Source organism: Giraffa tippelskirchi, chromosome 12 (assembly GCF_054371585.1).
Source record: "Giraffa tippelskirchi isolate mGirTip1 chromosome 12, T2T-mGirTip1v1.2.pri, whole genome shotgun sequence".
In the NCBI taxonomy this organism is placed as follows: Eukaryota; Metazoa; Chordata; class Mammalia; order Artiodactyla; family Giraffidae; genus Giraffa; species Giraffa tippelskirchi.
In genome coordinates, this window is record NC_137286.1 from 68,111,926 (window position 1) to 68,132,142 (window position 20,217).

General features: G+C 55.5%; 3 protein-coding genes across 3 annotated transcripts; all 3 read right to left on the reverse strand.

Annotated features, from left to right (window-relative positions):
* Positions 1-1,186: 1,186 nt before the first annotated feature.
* On the reverse strand, positions 1,187-4,585 carry LOC145529877 (uncharacterized). Its single transcript, XM_081550640.1, has 3 exons — positions 2,800-4,585; positions 2,088-2,400; positions 1,187-1,837 (listed from the first exon to the last, which is right to left on the reverse strand). The coding sequence occupies exons 1-3, from the start codon at positions 3,034-3,036 to the stop codon at positions 1,209-1,211; spliced, it is 1,179 nt and encodes a 392-aa protein (XP_081406766.1). The 5' UTR covers positions 3,037-4,585; the 3' UTR covers positions 1,187-1,208.
* A 4,249-nt stretch (positions 4,586-8,834) lies between these two features.
* LOC145529903 (uncharacterized) lies at positions 8,835-13,339 on the reverse strand. Its single transcript, XM_081550668.1, has 3 exons — positions 10,447-13,339; positions 9,735-10,047; positions 8,835-9,484 (listed from the first exon to the last, which is right to left on the reverse strand). Exons 1-3 carry the CDS (start codon positions 10,681-10,683, stop codon positions 8,856-8,858), a joined length of 1,179 nt encoding a protein of 392 aa, XP_081406794.1. The 5' UTR covers positions 10,684-13,339; the 3' UTR covers positions 8,835-8,855.
* Positions 13,340-16,467: 3,128 nt separating this feature from the next.
* Positions 16,468-19,989, reverse strand: LOC145529860 (uncharacterized). Its single transcript, XM_081550624.1, has 3 exons — positions 18,091-19,989; positions 17,379-17,691; positions 16,468-17,128 (listed from the first exon to the last, which is right to left on the reverse strand). The coding sequence occupies exons 1-3, from the start codon at positions 18,325-18,327 to the stop codon at positions 16,500-16,502; spliced, it is 1,179 nt and encodes a 392-aa protein (XP_081406750.1). The 5' UTR covers positions 18,328-19,989; the 3' UTR covers positions 16,468-16,499.
* Between the last annotated feature and the right edge of the window lie 228 nt (positions 19,990-20,217).

Sequence of the window (20,217 nt, forward strand, 5' to 3'; positions counted from 1 at the left end):
TGCAACGGAAGAGACACAGCTGACAGTGAAACAACAGCTTAGATCTGACAGCCGGAAAGCTCTGTCAAAAGGGACCTCCCTCTTCACACCGTAGAGGCTGTAGGAGCCGCCAGGCTTTCGGAACCAGTGCAGGGGCCAAAATGACTCCACAGCCGTTTTCCTTCCTGGGGAGGGTTCTGGCTCGAGTGGGAATGGCTCAAGTCTCCTAAGGTTCTGAAAGCCCACTGTGTGCAGATTCACGGTACACAGAGAGGAGAAGGTGGAGTCCTGCCCTGGAGGTGGTCACAGCTCACGGATGAGCCAGGCAGGCAGGCAGGCAGGCAGGCAGGGCATGAGAACACCTGAGCTGCCTTCATGAGTGAATGGTGTGGGGGCAGAGGAAGAGAAGCCGGTCTGCTCCCCCATGTGGTGCCCAGGGCAGGTTGTCCCCAGAGGAAACCCTTACGACGGTGAGGACTCTCACTGCTGTTTCCCAAGGGGTTCCGTCGGTGCGTGTCTTCCCCGGAGCGGTCAGGCCGTCTCTAAAGTACACTGGCCATGGGCATTGCCTCTCCTTGGAACTTCCCACGTGTTTCTCTTTTTTATGGAACAGTGATTTTTCTAGAGGGGTTCTGGGCCACAAGGTTGTTGGGTCATTTTCTAGCCTTCTGTCGTGAAGAACGCTTTCCTGGGCGTTGGGGTGGTTTGTTGTTCCAGCTCCCTTTCTTGGCTTCTTTTGGGAGCTGGTGCAACAAGAGGAGCTCAGCCTCTGCCTTCTGGCTGAGATGTCACCCTTCAAACAGCAATGCCTGCCTGGAGATAATGATGGCATTTGCCAACAGGGCTTCGTTTGGCACATGATATCTTGAAAGGACGTACACCGTCCTGTCAGCTATCAAAGGCTAGTTCAAATGACATAAAAATGAGAACTCTCCAATGGAGTCTTACAGTAGGTGGAGAGTCCGAAAGAAACTCCTTCAGTCATTTCACTGAGAGTCATTGATTGGGGACACCAAGAATATAGGAAGGAATGCAGAAAGAAAAGTTGAAATTGTGTTCAGGATCGGGGGGAGGGATGAACAGGGCGTGCTTGCCTTGAATCCAGGCTTTGTTGGGGGGTGGGGCATAAAGATCAAACGGGTCTGAAACCACAAAGTGGTGATGGTAACACAGTATCACCAGAGTCACACAACAGTGTTCCCAAATTGCAACAATGATGAAAAAGTTTACTAATCCCAACTTAACCAACAAAAATACACGAAACCATACAAAAAGTAAAACATCACCAGTAAGGTGGAAACAAACCAAATGCAAAGCAGTTCAGGGGAAAGGAACTCCATGTCCCCTGGGGGCAGACCGAGTTGACGGCGTCCACGGTGAGCCGACAGGGATGGAGGCGGCAGAGCCGACCGCTCCCCTGGACGTGGTGTTTCCGGCAAGGGCTCTGGGTCTCTGTCCAGAGCGGGGGCTCGTTCTTCCTGCAGGGGCGGGTGAGTCATCGTCGGCGTCTGGGTGTTGCGCGGGAGCCAGGGCAGGCTCTCCCTGCCGAGGCGGTGACTCCTCCTCTGCCTCGGGTTCTCCTGCCAAAGCCCGAGCAGGTACAGGTGCACGTGGAGGTGGAGGTTCTGGCTGAGGGGGTGGGACATCAGTGCCTGGGGCTGGGGGTCCTGCAGGCACGGAGATCCGATCTGCCCGGTGTGCTGGCCAGAACCCAGCTGGCCTGGTGTCTCTGCGAGGGCAAGTCTCGGTTCTCCATCTGCCCTCGGTGGATCCCTGGGTCCTGCACCTGGAGCCACCACCTCTGTAGGGACAGGTCTGGGAAGTGGAGCCTGGTTCCAGTTGGAGGCCAGTGCTAGAGCTGGGGGAGAAGCAAAGTTTGCCCACAGGCCAGCCTTGGCATGTGCGTATCCCGGGACAGAAAGCTTCCAAGAGATTCCCAAAGAATACCCAGGGTCGGATGTCTTTTGGGACTGAAGTGTGCAAGATGGGGGTGGGGGTGTGAGGCCAGCGCTTGCTGTAGGCCCAGCAGCATCTTTCGGGGACTCGTCCCTGTGTAGCTCAGCACCCCCTCCCCACACACTCCCGTGCACCAGCCCCAGCGTCCTCACCTCTGTGCTCTGGCGTGCTGGGCTCCAGGTCCTCCTGCTGCCTCAGAGGCCGGGGTTCTCGGGACTCCGGGTCGGAGCCGGGTGTGCTGAGCTCCGTGGCAGCCTCAGACTGGGCCGCCGGGTGTATCCTGGGCGGTGTCTCGGCAGCAGGCCTTCCCCGCCTCCGCTTCGCCCCCGGTGGGGCTGATGCCTCCGTGGGCACGCTCACCTGGAGCCTGCACTGGGCCTCAGGGGCGGGGGGGTGGTGCTCCGACCCCTCCCTCCGGGAGGTGGACGGGGTGTCCCCGTCCTCGGCCTCATCACGTGGGAAGCTCTGCAACGACAGTGACCGTCAGCCAGCCGTGCTGGGACTTTTCCGAGCTGGGCCTGGCCAGTGGAGCCGCTGCTTCTGCCTGCTCGAACTTCTCTTCCCAGAAGGGTCAGAGACGTGTGTCTGCTCAGATCCCCACCCGGGAGGAAAGAGACCCACCTGAGGGTGTGAGGCCAGCCTGGGCGGCCGGCGCTGCCCGCACTCTCCCCATCCCAGCCAGCCTGCTCTCCCCTGGGGTGTGGACACAACTTGCCCGTCGGCTTCTGACCCCACATCCGCCTGGGCTTCCTTGAGGGAGACACACCCCGAGAAACCCGCATCCACACACACAGGCAAAGGACCTGGTGTTTCCGGGTGGCATGGGAGAGGTGGCCTGGCCCGGCCTGGGGCTCCCCGTGTTACCTTTCTGTTTCTCCGGGCAAAGGGCCAGAGGCCTCTCGGGGGTGCCCTGAGCCAACGTTGACAGGGTGCCCACGCACACTGCCTGTGAGCTCTCCTGAGGCCCCGGCCTCTGGGCAGGGGCAAACAGCAGAACATCCTGGCAGCAAGTGATCTGGCTGGGGGCTCCTCTCCGCTCTGGAGGCCTGGATACCCGGGTTGCGGGTTCTGTTGGGTTCTGTTGCCGGCAGGTGACATCATTTCCTGGGGTTCGTGCTGAGGTCCCTTCCCCAAAGCTTCCCAAGGGAATCTCTGGGTTTCTGACTGCTCGACCACCCCCCTTAGGCCATGTGCAGGCACAGTGACAGCCACACTGCCCAGCCCACAGCCCTGGGGAGGCCTGGGTGCAGCCAGGGCCTGAGCTCCGAGGACCCCGCTGCTCTCAGACCAGGCTCCTTCTTCTCATAAGTGGTGTGGCCCTGGACAAGCGTATGCCCCTCAGGGTTTCCCCAGTCTCTCCATCTGCAGAGTGGGGGTCATTCTCCCATCTGCTTCCTAGTTCTGTCGGCCTACGAGCAGCTCCATGCCTTTCCACCTGGGGCCGATATCACGTGGAGCTTGTGCGCTGAGACTTCAGAAAGAAAGACTCCATCCAGGGCTGACACAGCACAGAATGGGGCAGAACGAGGCCTGGATGCGCCGTGGTACCCAGGAAAAGGCACTCCCCCTCCTGACTGTTTTGAGACCCCGCATCCAAGTTGGAGGACCGAAAGGAAGACTCGAAGGTCTCCCTCTCTTATAGAAAAGAGTAGCCAACTTTCTGGTCCTCTGTTTCCATTGAGATTCTGTTCAAGTGTCCCAGCTCGGCTTCTGCGGGTGGCTGAGCTTCTAAGGGCTCCCTGCGTTCTTGTCTTTTCCTCTCCAAACCTTCCGTCCTTTTCCCCCTTCTGGGGTGGATGGGCGCTGTCGTTGCTTCTACCTTCGAGACAGATTGATGAAAAGTCTGGACCGTCGATTCCTTTCCTCTCTCTGGTTCCGTGTCTCTCTCTGGCTCTGTCCCTCTCTTTTCCCTTCTCGATTCAGTCTGTGTCTTCCTCTTTCTCTCTCGTGTGTGGATGGATGGATGCTAGGAATGCACATGTATATGATTAGATGAGGGTTATGTTTTAGGGATAGGTTAGAGGGAGAGAAAGGCTTTAGGTCGGAGTTGGTCATGGGGGAAGGGTCAAGGGTGGTGGTGGTGTTTCTTGGAATCTGAGTGCTGTGCATTCTTCGTCTCTTTCCATATGAACCCCTTCTCAGATACACCACTTGCAAGGAGTCTCTCATGTTCCGTTTCCTATCTTTTGCATTTCTGAATGCTTAGCTTCTCTGTTGTGAAGAGGTTCCATTGGATGGAAACCCGTTGGCGTACTTCGTTTTCCTCTTTCCCTTACTTGAAGAGACCCATTTCTACCTCCGCCCAGCAAATGGCAAGGAGACTCTGATGTTAAGGAGCCTTTGACCTACGCTTCTTTCTAGCTATCTCATGATATCAGTCTTTAGGGTGAGGTTTTTCCCCGATATTGAGGTGGTGTGAGATCAAAACCAATAGCGTTCTTCAGATGTAGCTGTCTGGTTTTCCCATGGACATTTATTGAAGAGGCTTTCTTGTTCCCATTTGGATATTCTCCCCTTCTGTGTCAGAGATGAGTTGACCATGGGTGCCGGGGTTTGTTTCTGGACCCTCAACTTTATTCCATCGATCTGGATCTGTGTGTGTTGTTGTATTCCCAATAGCATACTGTCCTGCTGCTGCCGCTGCGGCTAAGTCACTTCAGTCGTGCCTGACTCTGTGCGACCCCATGGCCTGCAGCCTACCAGGCTCCTCCGTCCATGGCATTTTCCAGGCAAGAGTACTGGAGTGGGTCGCCATCGCCTTCTCCGATACTCTCCTGAGGATCCTAGTTTGGTCGTCTAATTTCCTTTCACACAACCTTGGATGTCCGTATCGGGGCTTTTTCGTCGGATTGTATTGACAATTTAGGCTCTTTTCTGTTTCCGTACCCCTTTTGCAATTCTTTGTTCGGTGCGAAAATGCATTGGCCTTTTGGGAGGAATAGCATCGAAGCTGTGGATTGCCTTGTGGGGCTGTGACATCATTTTCCCAATAGGAATTCTTTCAAGCCCTGAGCACAGCTTCTCTTTCCAGTGGTTGGTGTGGGCTTGATCTTCCTTCTTCCATCTCTCGCCGTTTTGTCAGGACAGGTCCTTCCTTCCCTTCTGGGTTAGATGGACTCGTGGGTATCACTTCAGTGAATGGCATTGTCAGTGGGGGTGATAATTCCCTTCTCATTGGAAGACTTTGCTGTGAGTATTAGAAATGCAAGTGATTTCTCTTCCCCTTCCTCCCTGTCCATCTCTCAGAGCCACCGGGAAACAGAGGCCTCATCCAGGGTCACACAGGCCTGAGGGAGTGCAACTAGACTGTTGTTTCTCCAGGCCCTCAGTGCTGGACATCATCCGGGATACTCTGTGTGTGTCTTCCTCAGTCTGCTGTCCCTTCAGACCTTTCCCTAGTTTTCACAGGCTTGTCGTGTTGGTGTTCTTTGTCTGTTTGGAGACACATCCTTGAGAAGCTTTGTGTTTCCACTCATTCGTCTCGCGATGTATGACCTGTCTTTTGCTTTTGTAATGAGGTCTTTCCCACAGTAGATATCTTTGATTTTGCAAAGTCCACTGTATTCTCTGGGTTGTTTTGTGAGCTGCCTTTTCGTTTTGTGTGTGAAGACTCAAAGCACATGTCCGGTTTCTGCTCATTGCTCTTCTAGATTTGTGACAAGTTTTCATGGAAACTTTGTCTAGGGATAACTGGAAGTGAACTCGGTGTAAGGTGTCAAGTCTCCATCTCCATTCATGTCATGCCCTGCAGTTTCCAATTCCCTGTTCCTGAGTGGTTTTGGAGACCTTGTGGGAAGTTTGGTTGCATCGGAGTTTGCGTTTCCACCTTGAGTAGATTCACACTGTTCTGCCCTCAGGGACACTGTCAAGGGGGAGTGAGGAGCTGCCTGCACTTCCAGCAGTGACCACACGGTGGGGCGAGTGCTGCTCTCCCCTCTGGGAGCCCCAGGCCACAGGCATCCCAGTGAGGAGCCAGCTCTGTGCTCAGCTGAAAGGAGTTAGTCTCTCAGGAGCCTCTGAGCCCTTGCCTTTGGATCACCCAGGGTGGGCATTTGCTGTGACAGAAAAAATTGCCCTGAATTCCATGGACGGAAGAGTCTGGCTGTGTGGAGTTCGTGAGTTGCCGTGAATCAGACACAACTGAGGACACAAAAATTCAATAGACTAAAACACTTTTTGGGGGTGGGGGGAGTGAAAGGGGGTGATGTGGGGTTTTTTGTCTTATATAATAGCCGAGGGAAATCTAGTTTAAACCTAAATTCACATAGATGGGAAAGGTATAGCTCTCCGTCACCCTATTAAAAAAAAAAAAAAAAAACGACTTCACTTTTCTGAAAGCTTATTTAGTAGCTTCCTTGAGCAGTTCATTGTGAAGGATTTTTTTTTTTTTTTCTGTGACATTGGCCTCATTAAAATGTACGGTTTGCCTTTACTGGATAATTTTGTTCATTGGTTTGTTAGGGAATCTTGGTAATATTTGAGTTTCCTGGGGAGTATGGTCACATGACCTGGCCCTGGCCAATCGGTGCGTTCCACCTCCCTGGCCACTGTGATTGGCTCCGGACTGGGGCAGTGCCCAATCGGGGCCCAGGGCCGGGCCTCACGTTGGAAGCCAGGGGAAGACGAGCTCTCGTCCTGCTGGGGTAGGGGAAGGGGTGGGGCCGGGGGAGGTCAGGCTCCAGCAGTGGGAGGGGCTTGAGGTCCGCCTGCGGCAGTTGGTGACCTTCCTGCTCCCCTCAGGGCAGAGCCGCCGGCCTGAGAATGAGGGCGCTGCTGAGCCCAAGGCGCTGGGATGGCCCGCTGCTGCTGTGGTCCCAGAGCTCCACCCGAGACCTGAGGGAGGCCGTCTGCCCGTGAGTCCTCTCCCGCTTGTCTGTCAGCTTGTTTGAACCATGCTGGGTTTTCTGCCCAGCTGGCTAAGGGGAGTCCCTGGAAATGCAAGGGTGTGGGTTTTGGCAGACTTCAGGGAAGACATGCCAGATGAGCCTGGGAGACTCCAGCTTAATCTGGATTCAGGAGATATCTCTTCGGGCCAGCTAGTAATTGTAGGATAAGCCTAATGAGTCTTCACAGGATGAAGAGAGTAACGTGCCAAGGTAGCAATCGATGTCCTCATTCGAGAGGATGAAGCTGGTGCTCAGAGAAGGGGGGAACTTGGCCACAGCAAGGAGGTGTGCACCCAGACAGAACCCCCAGATCCGGCCATTGGAGCTCAGGGAGGCCACTGGTGTGGCTTGTCCCTGTGGCAGGGGCCGAGGCACGCAGCCCACCCTGATTCCTGCGGGGGCCTGACTTGGGAAGTGCCATCTGGTAGCTTTGAGACTCACCAAACCAAATTGCACTGGAGAGAGGAAGGACACCTTCCTTCATCCACCCCCCACCCCCGCCGGATTCCCACATACCCTGACCCCTTTCTCTTGATTTCGGAGCCATTTCCAGAGTCCCGCTCATATGACCTCATTCGAAGTGCACTGTGGACGAGCTGCCATCTGCAGCTGCTACCACAGCAGCCAAGGGCTTTAGCTCCCGAGTACCTCCCTTCCTTTGGAACTTGGGGGCCCTCTACTCCCCACTTGCACACCACAGACCTTTGCTGAGGATTGTGGGGACCCTCACTCAGTTTGCAGCACGTTGTAGCCATCCCTGTCCTCTCAATACCTCCCTTGCCACTCAGCTTGTGAGCCCCTTTGGAGCAGCGTGGCCCACCTGGCTGCAACGGAAGAGACACAGCTGACAGTGAAACAACAGCTTAGATCTGACAGCCGGAAAGCTCTGTCAAAAGGGACCTCCCTCTTCACACCGTAGAGGCTGTAGGAGCCGCCAGGCTTTCGGAAGCAGTGCAGGGGCCAAAATGACTCCACAGCCGTTTTCCTTCCTGGGGAGGGTTCTGGCTCGAGCGGGAATGGCTCAAGTCTCCTAAGGTTCTGAAAGCCCACTGTGTGCAGATTCACGGTACACAGAGAGGAGAAGGTGGAGTCCTGCCCTGGAGGTGGTCACAGCTCACGGATGAGCCAGGCAGGCAGGCAGGCAGGCAGGCAGGGCATGAGAACACCTGAGCTGCCTTCATGAGTGAATGGTGTGGGGGCAGAGGAAGAGAAGCCGGTCTGCTCCCCCATGTGGTGCCCAGGGCAGGTTGTCCCCAGAGGAAACCCTTACGACGGTGAGGACTCTCACTGCTGTTTCCCAAGGGGTTCCGTCGGTGCGTGTCTTCCCCGGAGCGGTCAGGCCGTCTCTAAAGTACACTGGCCATGGGCATTGCCTCTCCTTGGAACTTCCCACGTGTTTCTCTTTTTTATGGAACAGTGATTTTTCTAGAGGGGTTCTGGGCCACAAGGTTGTTGGGTCATTTTCTAGCCTTCTGTCGTGAAGAACGCTTTCCTGGGCGTTGGGGTGGTTTGTTGTTCCAGCTCCCTTTCTTGGCTTCTTTTGGGAGCTGGTGCAACAAGAGGAGCTCAGCCTCTGCCTTCTGGCTGAGATGTCACCCTTCAAACAGCAATGCCTGCCTGGAGATAATGATGGCATTTGCCAACAGGGCTTCGTTTGGCACATGATATCTTGAAAGGACGTACACCGTCCTGTCAGCTATCAAAGGCTAGTTCAAATGACATAAAAATGAGAACTCTCCAATGGAGTCTTACAGTAGGTGGAGAGTCCGAAAGAAACTCCTTCAGTCATTTCACTGAGAGTCATTGATTGGGGACACCAAGAATATAGGAAGGAATGCAGAAAGAAAAGTTGAAATTGTGTTCAGGATCGGGGGGGAGGGATGAACAGGGCGTGCTTGCCTTGAATCCAGGCTTTGTTGGGGGGTGGGGCATAAAGATCAAACGGGTCTGAAACCACAAAGTGGTGATGGTAACACAGTATCACCAGAGTCACACAACAGTGTTCCCAAATTGCAACAATGATGAAAAAGTTTACTAATCCCAACTTAACCAACAAAAATACACGAAACCATACAAAAAGTAAAACATCACCAGTAAGGTGGAAACAAACCAAATGCAAAGCAGTTCAGGGGAAAGGAACTCCATGTCCCCTGGGGGCAGACCGAGTTGACGGCGTCCACGGTGAGCCGACAGGGATGGAGGCGGCAGAGCCGACCGCTCCCCTGGACGTGGTGTTTCCGGCAAGGGCTCTGGGTCTCTGTCCAGAGCGGGGGCTCGTTCTTCCTGCAGGGGCGGGTGAGTCATCGTCGGCGTCTGGGTGTTGCGCGGGAGCCAGGGCAGGCTCTCCCTGCCGAGGCGGTGACTCCTCCTCTGCCTCGGGTTCTCCTGCCAAAGCCCGAGCAGGTACAGGTGCACGTGGAGGTGGAGGTTCTGGCTGAGGGGGTGGGACATCAGTGCCTGGGGCTGGGGGTCCTGCAGGCACGGAGATCCGATCTGCCCGGTGTGCTGGCCAGAACCCAGCTGGCCTGGTGTCTCTGCGAGGGCAAGTCTCGGTTCTCCATCTGCCCTCGGTGGATCCCTGGGTCCTGCACCTGGAGCCACCACCTCTGTAGGGACAGGTCTGGGAAGTGGAGCCTGGTTCCAGTTGGAGGCCAGTGCTAGAGCTGGGGGAGAAGCAAAGTTTGCCCACAGGCCAGCCTTGGCATGTGCGTATCCCGGGACAGAAAGCTTCCAAGAGATTCTCAAAGAATACCCAGGGTCGGATGTCTTTTGGGACTGAAGTGTGCAAGATGGGGGTGGGGGTGTGAGGCCAGCGCTTGCTGTAGGCCCAGCAGCATCTTTCGGGGACTCGTCCCTGTGTAGCTCAGCACCCCCTCCCCACACACTCCCGTGCACCAGCCCCAGCGTCCTCACCTCTGTGCTCTGGCGTGCTGGGCTCCAGGTCCTCCTGCTGCCTCAGAGGCCGGGGTTCTCGGGACTCCGGGTCGGAGCCGGGTGTGCTGAGCTCCGTGGCAGCCTCAGACTGGGCCGCCGGGTGTATCCTGGGCGGTGTCTCGGCAGCAGGCCTTCCCCGCCTCCGCTTCGCCCCCGGTGGGGCTGATGCCTCCGTGGGCACGCTCACCTGGAGCCTGCACTGGGCCTCAGGGGCGGGGGGGTGGTGCTCCGACCCCTCCCTCCGGGAGGTGGACGGGGTGTCCCCGTCCTCGGCCTCATCACGTGGGAAGCTCTGCAACGACAGTGACCGTCAGCCAGCCGTGCTGGGACTTTTCCGAGCTGGGCCTGGCCAGTGGAGCCGCTGCTTCTGCCTGCTCGAACTTCTCTTCCCAGAAGGGTCAGAGACGTGTGTCTGCTCAGATCCCCACCCGGGAGGAAAGAGACCCACCTGAGGGTGTGAGGCCAGCCTGGGCGGCCGGCGCTGCCCGCACTCTCCCCATCCCAGCCAGCCTGCTCTCCCCTGGGGTGTGGACACAACTTGCCCGTCGGCTTCTGACCCCACATCCGCCTGGGCTTCCTTGAGGGAGACACACCCCGAGAAACCCGCATCCACACACACAGGCAAAGGACCCGGTGTTTCCGGGTGGCATGGGAGAGGTGGCCTGGCCCGGCCTGGGGCTCCCCGTGTTACCTTTCTGTTTCTCCGGGCAAAGGGCCAGAGGCCTCTCGGGGGTGCCCTGAGCCAACGTTGACAGGGTGCCCACGCACACTGCCTGTGAGCTCTCCCGAGGCCCCGGCCTCTGGGCAGGGGCAAACAGCAGAACATCCTGGCAGCAAGTGATCTGGCTGGGGGCTCCTCTCCGCTCTGGAGGCCTGGATACCCGGGTTGCGGGTTCTGTTGGGTTCTGTTGCCGGCAGGTGACATCATTTCCTGGGGTTCGTGCTGAGGTCCCTTCCCCAAAGCTTCCCAAGGGAATCTCTGGGTTTCTGACTGCTCGACCACCCCCCTTAGGCCATGTGCAGGCACAGTGACAGCCACACTGCCCAGCCCACAGCCCTGGGGAGGCCTGGGTGCAGCCAGGGCCTGAGCTCCGAGGACCCCGCTGCTCTCAGACCAGGCTCCTTCTTCTCATAAGTGGTGTGGCCCTGGACAAGCGTATGCCCCTCAGGGTTTCCCCAGTCTCTCCATCTGCAGAGTGGGGGTCATTCTCCCATCTGCTTCCTAGTTCTGTCGGCCTACGAGCAGCTCCATGCCTTTCCACCTGGGGCCGATATCACGTGGAGCTTGTGCGCTGAGACTTCAGAAAGAAAGACTCCATCCAGGGCTGACACAGCACAGAATGGGGCAGAACGAGGCCTGGATGCGCCGTGGTACCCAGGAAAAGGCACTCCCCCTCCTGACTGTTTTGAGACCCCGCATCCAAGTTGGAGGACCGAAAGGAAGACTCGAAGGTCTCCCTCTCTTATAGAAAAGAGTAGCCAACTTTCTGGTCCTCTGTTTCCATTGAGATTCTGTTCAAGTGTCCCAGCTCGGCTTCTGCGGGTGGCTGAGCTTCTAAGGGCTCCCTGCGTTCTTGTCTTTTCCTCTCCAAACCTTCCGTCCTTTTCCCCCTTCTGGGGTGGATGGGCGCTGTCGTTGCTTCTACCTTCGAGACAGATTGATGAAAAGTCTGGACCGTCGATTCCTTTCCTCTCTCTGGTTCCGTGTCTCTCTCTGGCTCTGTCCCTCTCTTTTCCCTTCTCGATTCAGTCTGTGTCTTCCTCTTTCTCTCTCGTGTGTGGATGGATGGATGCTAGGAATGCACATGTATATGATTAGATGAGGGTTATGTTTTAGGGATAGGTTAGAGGGAGAGAAAGGCTTTAGGTCGGAGTTGGTCATGGGGGAAGGGTCAAGGGTGGTGGTGGTGTTTCTTGGAATCTGAGTGCTGTGCATTCTTCGTCTCTTTCCATATGAACCCCTTCTCAGATACACCACTTGCAAGGAGTCTCTCATGTTCCGTTTCCTATCTTTTGCATTTCTGAATGCTTAGCTTCTCTGTTGTGAAGAGGTTCCATTGGATGGAAACCCGTTGGCGTACTTCGTTTTCCTCTTTCCCTTACTTGAAGAGACCCATTTCTACCTCCGCCCAGCAAATGGCAAGGAGACTCTGATGTTAAGGAGCCTTTGACCTACGCTTCTTTCTAGCTATCTCATGATATCAGTCTTTAGGGTGAGGTTTTTCCCCGATATTGAGGTGGTGTGAGATCAAAACCAATAGCGTTCTTCAGATGTAGCTGTCTGGTTTTCCCATGGACATTTATTGAAGAGGCTTTCTTGTTCCCATTTGGATATTCTCCCCTTCTGTGTCAGAGATGAGTTGACCATGGATGCCGGGGTTTGTTTCTGGACCCTCAACTTTATTCCATCGATCTGGATCTGTGTGTGTTGTTGTATTCCCAATAGCATACTGTCCTGCTGCTGCCGCTGCGGCTAAGTCACTTCAGTCGTGCCTGACTCTGTGCGACCCCATGGCCTGCAGCCTACCAGGCTCCTCCGTCCATGGCATTTTCCAGGCAAGAGTACTGGAGTGGGTCGCCATCGCCTTCTCCGATACTCTCCTGAGGATCCTAGTTTGGTCGTCTAATTTCCTTTCACACAACCTTGGATGTCCGTATCGGGGCTTTTTCGTCGGATTGTATTGACAATTTAGGCTCTTTTCTGTTTCCGTACCCCTTTTGCAATTCTTTGTTCGGTGCGAAAATGCATTGGCATTTTGGGAGGAATAGCATCGAAGCTGTGGATTGCCTTGTGGGGCTGTGACATCATTTTCCCAATAGGAATTCTTTCAAGCCCTGAGCACAGCTTCTCTTTCCAGTGGTTGGTGTGGGCTTGATCTTCCTTCTTCCATCTCTCGCCGTTTTGTCAGGACAGGTCCTTCCTTCCCTTCTGGGTTAGATGGACTCGTGGGTATCACTTCAGTGAATGGCATTGTCAGTGGGGGTGATAATTCCCTTCTCATTGGAAGACTTTGCTGTGAGTATTAGAAATGCAAGTGATTTCTCTTCCCCTTCCTCCCTGTCCATCTCTCAGAGCCACCGGGAAACAGAGGCCTCATCCAGGGTCACACAGGCCTGAGGGAGTGCAACTAGACTGTTGTTTCTCCAGGCCCTCAGTGCTGGACATCATCCGGGATACTCTGTGTGTGTCTTCCTCAGTCTGCTGTCCCTTCAGACCTTTCCCTAGTTTTCACAGGCTTGTCGTGTTGGTGTTCTTTGTCTGTTTGGAGACACATCCTTGAGAAGCTTTGTGTTTCCACTCATTCGTCTCGCGATGTATGACCTGTCTTTTGCTTTTGTAATGAGGTCTTTCCCACAGTAGATATCTTTGATTTTGCAAAGTCCACTGTATTCTCTGGGTTGTTTTGTGAGCTGCCTTTTCGTTTTGTGTGTGAAGACTCAAAGCACATGTCCGGTTTCTGCTCATTGCTCTTCTAGATTTGTGACAAGTTTTCATGGAAACTTTGTCTAGGGATAACTGGAAGTGAACTCGGTGTAAGGTGTCAAGTCTCCATCTCCATTCATGTCATGCCCTGCAGTTTCCAATTCCCTGTTCCTGAGTGGTTTTGGAGACCTTGTGGGAAGTTTGGTTGCATCGGAGTTTGCGTTTCCACCTTGAGTAGATTCACACTGTTCTGCCCTCAGGGACACTGTCAAGGGGGAGTGAGGAGCTGCCTGCACTTCCAGCAGTGACCACACGGTGGGGCGAGTGCTGCTCTCCCCTCTGGGAGCCCCAGGCCACAGGCATCCCAGTGAGGAGCCAGCTCTGTGCTCAGCTGAAAGGAGTTAGTCTCTCAGGAGCCTCTGAGCCCTTGCCTTTGGATCACCCAGGGTGGGCATTTGCTGTGACAGAAAAAATTGCCCTGAATTCCATGGACGGAAGAGCCTGGCTGTGTGGAGTTCGTGAGTTGCCGTGAATCAGACACAACTGAGGACACAAAAATTCAATAGACTAAAACACTTTTTGGGGGTGGGGGGAGTGAAAGGGGGTGATGTGGGGTTTTTTGTCTTATATAATAGCCGAGGGAAATCTAGTTTAAACCTAAATTCACATAGATGGGAAAGGTATAGCTCTCCGTCACCCTATTAAAAAAAAAAAAAAAAACGACTTCACTTTTCTGAAAGCTTATTTAGTAGCTTCCTTGAGCAGTTCATTGTGAAGGATTTTTTTTTTTTTTCTGTGACATTGGCCTCATTAAAATGTACGGTTTGCCTTTACTGGATAATTTTGTTCATTGGTTTGTTAGGGAATCTTGGTAATATTTGAGTTTCCTGGGGAGTATGGTCACATGACCTGGCCCTGGCCAATCGGTGCGTTCCACCTCCCTGGCCACTGTGATTGGCTCCGGACTGGGGCAGTGCCCAATCGGGGCCCAGGGCCGGGCCTCACGTTGGAAGCCAGGGGAAGACGAGCTCTCGTCCTGCTGGGGTAGGGGAAGGGGTGGGGCCGGGGGAGGTCAGGCTCCAGCAGTGGGAGGGGCTTGAGGTCCGCCTGCGGCAGTTGGTGACCTTCCTGCTCCCCTCAGGGCAGAGCCGCCGGCCTGAGAATGAGGGCGCTGCTGAGCCCAAGGCGCTGGGATGGCCCGCTGCTGCTGTGGTCCCAGAGCTCCACCCGAGACCTGAGGGAGGCCGTCTGCCCGTGAGTCCTCTCCCGCTTGTCTGTCAGCTTGTTTGAACCATGCTGGGTTTTCTGCCCAGCTGGCTAAGGGGAGTCCCTGGAAATGCAAGGGTGTGGGTTTTGGCAGACTTCAGGGAAGACATGCCAGATGAGCCTGGGAGACTCCAGCTTAATCTGGATTCAGGAGATATCTCTTCGGGCCAGCTAGTAATTGTAGGATAAGCCTAATGAGTCTTCACAGGATGAAGAGAGTAACGTGCCAAGGTAGCAATCGATGTCCTCATTCGAGAGGATGAAGCTGGTGCTCAGAGAAGGGGGGAACTTGGCCACAGCAAGGAGGTGTGCACCCAGACAGAACCCCCAGATCCGGCCATTGGAGCTCAGGGAGGCCACTGGTGTGGCTTGTCCCTGTGGCAGGGGCCGAGGCACGCAGCCCACCCTGATTCCTGCGGGGGCCTGACTTGGGAAGTGCCATCTGGTAGCTTTGAGACTCACCAAACCAAATTGCACTGGAGAGAGGAAGGACACCTTCCTTCATCCACCCCCCACCCCCGCCGGATTCCCACATACCCTGACCCCTTTCTCTTGATTTCGGAGCCATTTCCAGAGTCCCGCTCATATGACCTCATTCGAAGTGCACTGTGGACGAGCTGCCATCTGCAGCTGCTACCACAGCAGCCAAGGGCTTTAGCTCCCGAGTACCTCCCTTCCTTTGGAACTTGGGGGCCCTCTACTCCCCACTTGCACACCACAGACCTTTGCTGAGGATTGTGGGGACCCTCACTCAGTTTGCAGCACGTTGTAGCCATCCCTGTCCTCTCAATACCTCCCTTGCCACTCAGCTTGTGAGCCCCTTTGGAGCAGCGTGGCCCACCTGGCTGCAACGGAAGAGACACAGCTGACAGTGAAACAACAGCTTAGATCTGACAGCCGGAAAGCTCTGTCAAAAGGGGCCTCCCTCTTCACACCGTAGAGGCTGTAGGAGCCGCCAGGCTTTCGGAACCAGTGCAGGGGCCAAAATGACTCCACAGCCGTTTTCCTTCCTGGGGAGGGTTCTGGCTCGAGTGGGAATGGCTCAAGTCTCCTAAGGTTCTGAAAGCCCACTGTGTGCAGATTCACGGTACACAGAGAGGAGAAGGTGGAGTCCTGCCCTGGAGGTGGTCACAGCTCACGGATGAGCCAGGCAGGCAGGCAGGCAGGCAGGCAGGGCATGAGAACACCTGAGCTGCCTTCATGAGTGAATGGTGTGGGGGCAGAGGAAGAGAAGCCGGTCTGCTCCCCCATGTGGTGCCCAGGGCAGGTTGTCCCCAGAGGAAACCCTTACGACGGTGAGGACTCTCACTGCTGTTTCCCAAGGGGTTCCGTCGGTGCGTGTCTTCCCCGGAGCGGTCAGGCCGTCTCTAAAGTACACTGGCCATGGGCATTGCCTCTCCTTGGAACTTCCCACGTGTTTCTCTTTTTTATGGAACAGTGATTTTTCTAGAGGGGTTCTGGGCCACAAGGTTGTTGGGTCATTTTCTAGCCTTCTGTCGTGAAGAACGCTTTCCTGGGCGTTGGGGTGGTTTGTTGTTCCAGCTCCCTTTCTTGGCTTCTTTTGGGAGCTGGTGCAACAAGAGGAGCTCAGCCTCTGCCTTCTGGCTGAGATGTCACCCTTCAAACAGCAATGCCTGCCTGGAGATAATGATGGCATTTGCCAACAGGGCTTCGTTTGGCACATGATATCTTGAAAGGACGTACACCGTCCTGTCAGCTATCAAAGGCTAGTTCAAATGACATAAAAATGAGAACTCTCCAATGGAGTCTTACAGTAGGTGGAGAGTCCGAAAGAAACTCCTTCAGTCATTTCACTGAGAGTCATTGATTGGGGACACCAAGAATATAGGAAGGAATGCAGAAAGAAAAGTTGAAATTGTGTTCAGGATCGGGGGGAGGGATGAACAGGGCGTGCTTGCCTTGAATCCAGGCTTTGTTGGGGGGTGGGGCATAAAGATCAAACGGGTCTGAAACCACAAAGTGGTGATGGTAACACAGTATCACCAGAGTCACACAACAGTGTTCCCAAATTGCAACAATGATGAAAAAGTTTACTAATCCCAACTTAACCAACAAAAATACACGAAACCATACAAAAAGTAAAACATCACCAGTAAGGTGGAAACAAACCAAATGCAAAGCAGTTCAGGGGAAAGGAACTCCATGTCCCCTGGGGGCAGACCGAGTTGACGGCGTCCACGGTGAGCCGACAGGGATGGAGGCGGCAGAGCCGACCGCTCCCCTGGACGTGGTGTTTCCGGCAAGGGCTCTGGGTCTCTGTCCAGAGCGGGGGCTCGTTCTTCCTGCAGGGGCGGGTGAGTCATCGTCGGCGTCTGGGTGTTGCGCGGGAGCCAGGGCAGGCTCTCCCTGCCGAGGCGGTGACTCCTCCTCTGCCTCGGGTTCTCCTGCCAAAGCCCGAGCAGGTACAGGTGCACGTGGAGGTGGAGGTTCTGGCTGAGGGGGTGGGACATCAGTGCCTGGGGCTGGGGGTCCTGCAGGCACGGAGATCCGATCTGCCCGGTGTGCTGGCCAGAACCCAGCTGGCCTGGTGTCTCTGCGAGGGCAAGTCTCGGTTCTCCATCTGCCCTCGGTGGATCCCTGGGTCCTGCACCTGGAGCCACCACCTCTGTAGGGACAGGTCTGGGAAGTGGAGCCTGGTTCCAGTTGGAGGCCAGTGCTAGAGCTGGGGGAGAAGCAAAGTTTGCCCACAGGCCAGCCTTGGCATGTGCGTATCCCGGGACAGAAAGCTTCCAAGAGATTCCCAAAGAATACCCAGGGTCGGATGTCTTTTGGGACTGAAGTGTGCAAGATGGGGGTGGGGGTGTGAGGCCAGCGCTTGCTGTAGGCCCAGCAGCATCTTTCGGGGACTCGTCCCTGTGTAGCTCAGCACCCCCTCCCCACACACTCCCGTGCACCAGCCCCAGCGTCCTCACCTCTGTGCTCTGGCGTGCTGGGCTCCAGGTCCTCCTGCTGCCTCAGAGGCCGGGGTTCTCGGGACTCCGGGTCGGAGCCGGGTGTGCTGAGCTCCGTGGCAGCCTCAGACTGGGCCGCCGGGTGTATCCTGGGCGGTGTCTCGGCAGCAGGCCTTCCCCGCCTCCGCTTCGCCCCCGGTGGGGCTGATGCCTCCGTGGGCACGCTCACCTGGAGCCTGCACTGGGCCTCAGGGGCGGGGGGGTGGTGCTCCGACCCCTCCCTCCGGGAGGTGGACGGGGTGTCCCCGTCCTCGGCCTCATCACGTGGGAAGCTCTGCAACGACAGTGACCGTCAGCCAGCCGTGCTGGGACTTTTCCGAGCTGGGCCTGGCCAGTGGAGCCGCTGCTTCTGCCTGCTCGAACTTCTCTTCCCAGAAGGGTCAGAGACGTGTGTCTGCTCAGATCCCCACCCGGGAGGAAAGAGACCCACCTGAGGGTGTGAGGCCAGCCTGGGCGGCCGGCGCTGCCCGCACTCTCCCCATCCCAGCCAGCCTGCTCTCCCCTGGGGTGTGGACACAACTTGCCCGTCGGCTTCTGACCCCACATCCGCCTGGGCTTCCTTGAGGGAGACACACCCCGAGAAACCCGCATCCACACACACAGGCAAAGGACCCGGTGTTTCCGGGTGGCATGGGAGAGGTGGCCTGGCCCGGCCTGGGGCTCCCCGTGTTACCTTTCTGTTTCTCCGGGCAAAGGGCCAGAGGCCTCTCGGGGGTGCCCTGAGCCAACGTTGACAGGGTGCCCACGCACACTGCCTGTGAGCTCTCCTGAGGCCCCGGCCTCTGGGCAGGGGCAAACAGCAGAACATCCTGGCAGCAAGTGATCTGGCTGGGGGCTCCTCTCCGCTCTGGAGGCCTGGATACCCGGGTTGCGGGTTCTGTTGGGTTCTGTTGCCGGCAGGTGACATCATTTCCTGGGGTTCGTGCTGAGGTCCCTTCCCCAAAGCTTCCCAAGGGAATCTCTGGGTTTCTGACTGCTCGACCACCCCCCTTAGGCCATGTGCAGGCACAGTGACAGCCACACTGCCCAGCCCACAGCCCTGGGGAGGCCTGGGTGCAGCCAGGGCCTGAGCTCCGAGGACCCCGCTGCTCTCAGACCAGGCTCCTTCTTCTCATAAGTGGTGTGGCCCTGGACAAGCGTATGCCCCTCAGGGTTTCCCCAGTCTCTCCATCTGCAGAGTGGGGGTCATTCTCCCATCTGCTTCCTAGTTCTGTCGGCCTACGAGCAGCTCCATGCCTTTCCACCTGGGGCCGATATCACGTGGAGCTTGTGCGCTGAGACTTCAGAAAGAAAGACTCCATCCAGGGCTGACACAGCACAGAATGGGGCAGAACGAGGCCTGGATGCGCCGTGGTACCCAGGAAAAGGCACTCCCCCTCCTGACTGTTTTGAGACCCCGCATCCAAGTTGGAGGACCGAAAGGAAGACTCGAAGGTCTCCCTCTCTTATAGAAAAGAGTAGCCAACTTTCTGGTCCTCTGTTTCCATTGAGATTCTGTTCAAGTGTCCCAGCTCGGCTTCTGCGGGTGGCTGAGCTTCTAAGGGCTCCCTGCGTTCTTGTCTTTTCCTCTCCAAACCTTCCGTCCTTTTCCCCCTTCTGGGGTGGATGGGCGCTGTCGTTGCTTCTACCTTCGAGACAGATTGATGAAAAGTCTGGACCGTCGATTCCTTTCCTCTCTCTGGTTCCGTGTCTCTCTCTGGCTCTGTCCCTCTCTTTTCCCTTCTCGATTCAGTCTGTGTCTTCCTCTTTCTCTCTCGTGTGTGGATGGATGGATGCTAGGAATGCACATGTATATGATTAGATGAGGGTTATGTTTTAGGGATAGGTTAGAGGGAGAGAAAGGCTTTAGGTCGGAGTTGGTCATGGGGGAAGGGTCAAGGGTGGTGGTGGTGTTTCTTGGAATCTGAGTGCTGTGCATTCTTCGTCTCTTTCCATATGAACCCCTTCTCAGATACACCACTTGCAAGGAGTCTCTCATGTTCCGTTTCCTATCTTTTGCATTTCTGAATGCTTAGCTTCTCTGTTGTGAAGAGGTTCCATTGGATGGAAACCCGTTGGCGTACTTCGTTTTCCTCTTTCCCTTACTTGAAGAGACCCATTTCTACCTCCGCCCAGCAAATGGCAAGGAGACTCTGATGTTAAGGAGCCTTTGACCTACGCTTCTTTCTAGCTATCTCATGATATCAGTCTTTAGGGTGAGGTTTTTCCCCGATATTGAGGTGGTGTGAGATCAAAACCAATAGCGTTCTTCAGATGTAGCTGTCTGGTTTTCCCATGGACATTTATTGAAGAGGCTTTCTTGTTCCCATTTGGATATTCTCCCCTTCTGTGTCAGAGATGAGTTGACCATGGATGCCGGGGTTTGTTTCTGGACCCTCAACTTTATTCCATCGATCTGGATCTGTGTGTGTTGTTGTATTCCCAATAGCATACTGTCCTGCTGCTGCCGCTGCGGCTAAGTCACTTCAGTCGTGCCTGACTCTGTGCGACCCCATGGCCTGCAGCCTACCAGGCTCCTCCGTCCATGGCATTTTCCAGGCAAGAGTACTGGAGTGGGTCGCCATCGCCTTCTCCGATACTCTCCTGAGGATCCTAGTTTGGTCGTCTAATTTCCTTTCACACAACCTTGGATGTCCGTATCGGGGCTTTTTCGTCGGATTGTATTGACAATTTAGGCTCTTTTCTGTTTCCGTACCCCTTTTGCAATTCTTTGTTCGGTGCGAAAATGCATTGGCCTTTTGGGAGGAATAGCATCGAAGCTGTGGATTGCCTTGTGGGGCTGTGACATCATTTTCCCAAT

Coding starts and splice junctions, on each gene's coding strand:
- LOC145529860 (XM_081550624.1), bottom strand. CDS start 18,327: ATGATGTCACCTGCCGGCAACAGAACCCAACAGAACCCGCAACCCGGG. Junction 17,692..18,090: donor TTGCCCGGAGAAACAGAAAG/GTAACACGGGGA, acceptor CTGTCGTTGCAG/AGCTTCCCACGTGATGAGGC. Junction 17,129..17,378: donor CAGCACGCCAGAGCACAGAG/GTGAGGACGCTG, acceptor CTTCTCCCCCAG/CTCTAGCACTGGCCTCCAAC.
- LOC145529877 (XM_081550640.1), bottom strand. CDS start 3,036: ATGATGTCACCTGCCGGCAACAGAACCCAACAGAACCCGCAACCCGGG. Junction 2,401..2,799: donor TTGCCCGGAGAAACAGAAAG/GTAACACGGGGA, acceptor CTGTCGTTGCAG/AGCTTCCCACGTGATGAGGC. Junction 1,838..2,087: donor CAGCACGCCAGAGCACAGAG/GTGAGGACGCTG, acceptor CTTCTCCCCCAG/CTCTAGCACTGGCCTCCAAC.
- LOC145529903 (XM_081550668.1), bottom strand. CDS start 10,683: ATGATGTCACCTGCCGGCAACAGAACCCAACAGAACCCGCAACCCGGG. Junction 10,048..10,446: donor TTGCCCGGAGAAACAGAAAG/GTAACACGGGGA, acceptor CTGTCGTTGCAG/AGCTTCCCACGTGATGAGGC. Junction 9,485..9,734: donor CAGCACGCCAGAGCACAGAG/GTGAGGACGCTG, acceptor CTTCTCCCCCAG/CTCTAGCACTGGCCTCCAAC.